Source organism: Etheostoma cragini, chromosome 10 (genome assembly GCF_013103735.1).
Source record: "Etheostoma cragini isolate CJK2018 chromosome 10, CSU_Ecrag_1.0, whole genome shotgun sequence".
Lineage (NCBI taxonomy): Eukaryota > Metazoa > Chordata > Actinopteri > Perciformes > Percidae > Etheostoma > Etheostoma cragini.
Window position 1 is genome coordinate 3,031,378 of NC_048416.1, and position 6,348 is coordinate 3,037,725.

The 6,348-nt window shown below is 41.2% G+C and overlaps 1 protein-coding gene across 2 annotated transcripts in view; it reads right to left on the reverse strand.

Annotated features, from left to right (window-relative positions):
- Window positions 1–1,651: 1,651 nt before the first annotated feature.
- Window positions 1,652–6,348, reverse strand: part of aff2 (AF4/FMR2 family, member 2) — a 210,102-nt gene continuing 205,405 nt past the window's right edge. For both annotated transcript variants that reach the window (XM_034883341.1, XM_034883340.1), the window contains exons 24-26: window positions 5,981–6,033; window positions 2,807–3,024; window positions 1,652–1,804 (exon numbers count right to left, since the gene is read on the reverse strand). In XM_034883341.1, coding sequence (XP_034739232.1) covers window positions 1,683–1,804; window positions 2,807–3,024; window positions 5,981–6,033 — 393 coding nt within the window. In that variant the 3' untranslated portion in view covers window positions 1,652–1,682. The remainder of the gene's footprint in view (window positions 1,805–2,806; window positions 3,025–5,980; window positions 6,034–6,348) is intronic.

Here is a 6,348-nt window from a genome sequence, read left to right on the forward strand (position 1 = left end):
ACATATCATAAATTCCTGTATAACTGCTCATGTATTCATCTTTTTTTTATTATTTTGGTATTGACTTAAGGAAAGCTCAGGAAGTATATTGGCATAGTATAGACAACCTTTAAGCAGTAACTGGCCTAATTTTAGAGGTATAAACTACAATAATCTGATTTCTTGTGGTTAACCAGAACATAATCAAGACTGTGTTAAATCCAGATTTAAAGTTATAACCATTAAGACTTGTTTATATTGCTAATCGTAACATTTTTTAACATTTATTGATCAATTATTGATCAACGGGGCAGGAAAAGAGCTTTGGGCAGCTACTCTGTCAGAAATACAACAGAAGAAGAAGAGCAACTTGTGTATTCTTTATCGATACTTACTTGCACAGACACAAATATGTTTCCTCTTTAAAATGCCCACAACCAGCTGCTCTGCTTTTTTATGTCATGGCTTATATGCATGCACAATCTTCCGAATTGTATCCTGTGTATTTTCTGTGAATCCCTACCGCATGTTTACGTCATTTAGTGACGGGAATTAACAAAGTACAAATGCTTCGTGACTCCAGTGAAGTTCCTCAGCGTGCTCTCTAGTAACATGTGTGTGGTCCGGGTAGCTTTGCATAAAGAATGGTTGTCATTTGCAAGGCTACTTTTATACTTTAAGTAGATTTACAAGCATGTACTTTGTTACTTTTACTGGAGTAAATAAGTCAAATCAGTACTTCTACTTGAGGAAGTTAGTATTTTTGCCATCTCTGACGCCATTCAAATCCAGTGCAGGAACTCCGCCACTGACAACGCAAACTACTTTATAAAAGGTTATTAATTCAGGTTATTAGAGTGTGATTACATTCAGTGGCCATAGCAGAAGGAATGGCAGCCACGAATACAACTACTAAAAAATGGAAGAAGAAATTCTTAAGTGTTTTAACTTTAAAAGTGAAAATTTAAACTGAGTTGTTAACCACATTGTCTAACTTTTCCGAAGTCATTCTTCAGAAGCCATTTGTTGTTAATTGACTAATAGAATCCAAAACGGAGGCTCAGGTTCAGCAGGTTTCAGCTTCAGGCTGAAACATCAGCCTCCATTGAGTTCTATTGGTAGCTGAGCCTCCTTCCTTTACCAGCGTGGCCCTTATCTAATGATTGGCCCGGTATTCCACTTGGATCAATATCAGCCGGAGGCTTTAATTATAGTCCCAATCACAGACCAGTTTCTAGGCCACTGCTGGAGCAGATGAGCCTGTTGAGCTCCTCCTTGCTTTCAGGCCTATTTTTTGAATATATACCTGTCTTATTAAAAATATGTTTTTTTTTTTTTTTTACCTTTCCTCTCTGCTTGTAACATCTCTTGTCCCTTTAGGAATTTAAGCTACCTTTGCTGATATTGAGTGGCTCCAAAAAGCAGCATCAGCCAACTTTTTAAATACACATTTATAATTGCTAATTTGTATTCTGTGATTCACCGTTAAATTCCCAAACTCAATAACTCTTCAGTCCTCATTGCAGGTGAATTTCAGCCCAATGAATCCACCCAATCTATGCCGTTACATTATCATGGGTGCTGTGGGGTCATTTGAAGGATTTTAAGCATCGTCAGGAATCTTATCTCACTTGTTATGCCAGTTCTAGTCCCCAGGCCCATTTCTTTTTTCCTTTCTTAATATTTTGGCTCTGGTCCAGTCCTTACAGCAGGTGAGCCTCTAAGCGGAGCCAGTGCAGTCCCTGGCGGATATGTCGGACCAGCTCCGTCATGCTGCTCTGCTGACTCAACGGCTCCATCACCGAGTCCAGCTCCTGGAAAAACTCTGCAGGGATGGGGGAGGGGAAAGGGGGAGGGAGAGCCATAGTTACTGAGGGTTATATCTGCTGCTGCTTGGGCGGAAATGAACCACAATACCACAGTTTGGTTTTTTTTTTTCTGATTGTGCTATGGGCATCAAGAGACAAAGCCAGGTCCTTCATGCAAACTTTGAAACTATCAGAACTTGGTTTACAATACTTTCCACAAATTATTTTTGTTGTTGTTGTTGAACAGTAATCTAACTAAAAAAATTGAAGTAAAAGCGGTGGCCCAGGGCTGCATGATAGTTAGCTTAACCCTCATGTTGTCATGTTGTCCTCGGGTCAAATTTGACCCATTTTCAGTAAAAAAAAACAAGCATTTGTCCAAAAAAGTGCGCCGTCAAAATAAACGCTGAAAATGTCAACATTAAAAATTTCAAAAAAAACTCAAAAAAGCACCCACAAAATTATTTTAAAAAAGTGACTTAAATGTCAGAAAAAGGGATAATAATGTTGAAAAAAAGTGACCAAAACAGGCTTTTTTTCATGGTTGACGGGAAGACAACACAAGGGTTAACATGAAAAAAAAAAGTTAGTAGGACACGCTTTACTCCATTGCCATTAGAATACATTTTTTAATTTGATTTTTAATTTTAACTATCTTTATTAGTCCCACAAGGGGAACTTACAATTTTACACTCTGTTATTACACACATTACACACAGGCCTGAATTACACACACATGCTCAGGTGCTATACATGCACTAAATAGAGAGATGTCAGAGTGGGGGGGTGGGGGGGGGCTGCCCCATGAAAGGCACCCCGAGAAGTTGGGGGTTCGGTGCCTTGCTCAAGAGCCCCTTGGCAATTATCATGTTTTTGCACAGTGTTTAATTGTAACCTTTCTGTTTTAAACTGGGTAAATTCATAACAGGGTGGTGTTGAAACAACCGTCTGGAGCCCGAGTTTTACTATTGCAGAAGAAGAAAGTGCAGTTTAGTACAACTGTCAACTGTTTGTCCTACCCTTGCTGTCAGTGGCCAGTCTGTCAGCCGTCTCCCAGTGTTCATAGCTCCGCAGGATGTTGTTGGTGATGTTGACGTGGCTGGCGGCCATGTGGTGAATCCGTTGGGGAATAGCCACACTTCCTGAGGAGCCCAGGGCGCCTCCAGATGCTCCTCCTCCACCACCGCTGCTGGCTGGGGAGGGGCAGAGTGAGAGGGGCGATGGAGTCCCATTGACCCTGCAGATACAGAGGGGCAGTGAGTCCCAGTAACACCAAGGCAATTAAACGGGGAGCGTCCACATGCTGAAAGGGCTTTGGACTTACATGCTAACTTACAAAGAGGAAAGTGTGCACTGGAGACATTTGCAACATGTTTTCCAAACAGACTTACTGGCATTGAGGATATTTCGGCTGAATACTGCCTTTATTAGTTTTCTATTTTTAACATGTGACTGCTGAAAAGTGCTGTCAACAGCACAGAAAAAGAAAATCGTTATTTTTAAGTGGGAATGGGTAAGAGAGAAGAGGGTGGTGGAGAAAAAAAAAACATTTGTCCTCCTCAGAAAAGAACAAGGTGGAAAGTAAAAGATGCCCCAGGGATAAGAAGCCCCATACATGTAAAAGGAAGCGGCAAGTTTCATGGAAAATAAGGTATTAAAGCTGCGTTTAGAGATTTTATTTTGACCATTTGGGGGCAGTGGAACAAGCTGACATATTGTCACTTCATGAAGTTGTTATGATGAATGTAGTCGTAATTACACATCCAGCAGACACTGACCAACATTAGCCTTCCTTTGGAGTCATATTTTGCGTTATAGCCATCAGAATCATAAATGTCAAATGTCAAATGAATGTCAAAGTTCAAAATGAAGGCTGAATTTTATTTCTCTATCTTACCCCTACCCCTTACCCCTTTCCCTAGGTTTTGTGCGTTCATGCGAGACCAAGTGTTGTCCCAATACTCTTTTTGATCAAGGGCTAGGGCCAAGACGAAGGGGTGTGTAACCCTTAAAACCTAGGGAGGACGCAAGTTTACTTGCTATTGTACAACAAGCAACAATGGCCGCCGCTTCAACCAGAGAGACCCATAAATGTAGGTATTTTCGGCTAAAATAATTGATTTAAAAATTACGACAGTCTTGTTTTGTGGTCTATACAGTCCTGCACATATATACTTGCAACCATGTTCTGTTGGTGCTTGGCTAGTCTGGCTCAACAGATGTACACATTGTTGAGATTTGCACTATCGGGGCTTATGCCGCCCAGAACGGTTGTGATTGGTTTAAAGCAATACAAACAAGCCAGAGAGTTAATTTGATCCCAGAATAGGTGGTCTAGCCAGGCCATTGTTTTAGAGATGCCCTAGCATTGCAGGGCTGGGCCGGTCCTGGCCAGTATGGTGGGTTTTTAAAGCGTTTCTACAGCTACCCGCTGCTACAGATTTGATGGGAGCTGTGAGACTGAACCAAGACAGGAAATGTGCCCACCAAACCTCAGACGTCAGAATTAGGCTTTTTCTTCCTTGGAAAGCGGGGAGAACATGGATTACTTTTGGGGCTTCTATTTTTTTTTTTAAAGGTTTTTTTGGGCTATTATGGCCTTTAACTAATAAGATAGCTTGAAAACAAGAAAGGGGAGAGAAAGGGGGAACAACAAGCAGCAAAGGGCCGCGGGCGGGATTCAAACCCCGGGCCATCTTCTGGGGTCTTCTTGATGGTACCTGCCCTGGAAAAGACCTCAGTAGGTTTAAAGGTTTAAACCTTGTGTTGTTGCGGTGGTTTTTGGCACCACTGCTTTCGATTCAATTTAATTTTCTTTCATAGTATCAATTCATAACAACTTTTAACTTCTATATCTGGGTCAAAAACTACTGCAAAGGAGTAGGGAGGGGCAGTTATAACCTTTGGAGCGTGCTCAGACGGGTAACCCGAGCTCTCCCAGGTCAAGATGTATACATGCACGAACATCCTGGTAACTAAAGGAGTTATCTAGGTCTGTTAAGCGGGTGTGAGATTGTGATTTAAGCTGGGGTAAGGTGTTTGAGAACGCCGATAAAACCTGAATATAGTCAGGTTTTACGACTGCATGTACACACACTGACAGATACATGAGACAGAGGCTATCCCTTGTACCTATCAGTTTATGGTAAAACCAGTGTATCACAACTAAATTAGCTATGCTACACTATTATTAATTATGGTGAAAATGAGTCAAGCTAAATAACTCTTTTGTTGACTTTGCATGGACCTATGTCAAATATGACAAAGTTATGATCATTTCAGGCCTTACAGCTATAAAATGTGTAAATAAGTAGAAGACTCTAAGACACCACAGTACTGCACTAATGCAACCTGCACAATTGGTTTATTTACATGTTAGCATACTATTTAAGCACATTTTGTATTCCCATCCTGCATACATATTCAAATATTTGTTCTTATATTTTATTCCTATTATTATTATTTCATGTACATTTCATGTATATTTGATGTATGTATATTGGATCCTAGTATTTCATTTATATTCTGTGCTGTTTGACAGATTTTGCTGTTGTAACACCATAATTTCCCATTTTTTGGGATCAATATCTATCTATCTATCTATCTATCTATCTATCTATCTATCTATCTATCTATCTATCTAAACCGTGAGAGGGTGTGTGGCATTTGTGATAGTCACTGTGTAGTAACATCAGTCATGTTAGTACAAACTGCTGCACAGCTGGGTTTGTGTGTGGCTCTGGCAGTGATGTAATGTCTGTGATGTGGCCTTGACCCTCGCTGACCCAACGACTTGTTCCTGACTCACACACACACACACACAGACACACACACACACACACACATACACACACACAGCTCCAGTCCTGCTGTTGTGCAGTGTCAGAGCTGTCCAAACTCATTAGCTTCCCATCCACAGCTCCTCCACTCCTCTTCCCCCCTCCATCCATCATCACTCCCTCCATCACTCCTTCTCCGCCAGAACTCGGCAGCCCCTCCGGCCTTCTCCCCGTTACATCTACAACAAATCAATCCCTTTATTTGCTTCCTGAGGGGTTTGTTTGAGAAAGTGGCTGTCAGGGGCACCATGGTATTTTACAGCAGAGCTCAGGTGAATTATAAATTCTCTATGTGAATGAAGGGGGGCAATACTGTGTGTGTGTGTGTGTGTGTGTGTGTGTGTTTGTACTCACTTCCCATTGGTCCTCCAGGGAGAAGGTGCTTGGTGTGAACTTTTGGCTGAATTCTGGTACACAGAAAGACACATTTATTAAAAGATGTTTTTTATAGGTTACAGTCTCTGTTTTAGTACAACATATGTACTGGAAAATACCAGATAAGGAAGAAGTAGAACTTATTCACCACAAGTGATTTTACAGAGTTTGTTAGACAAGAACCAAATAGGAAGTCACAGCCAAAAGAATGTTAGCTTAGCTTCGCACAAAGCCTGGGAATAGGGAATGCCTAAAATGATCCGGATCTGTTAACTCCGCATTGCGTGGTGGTGGCACAGAATGTGTGAAAAGTCTGTGAGGCCACCACAGAAAACTATTCCACTGTG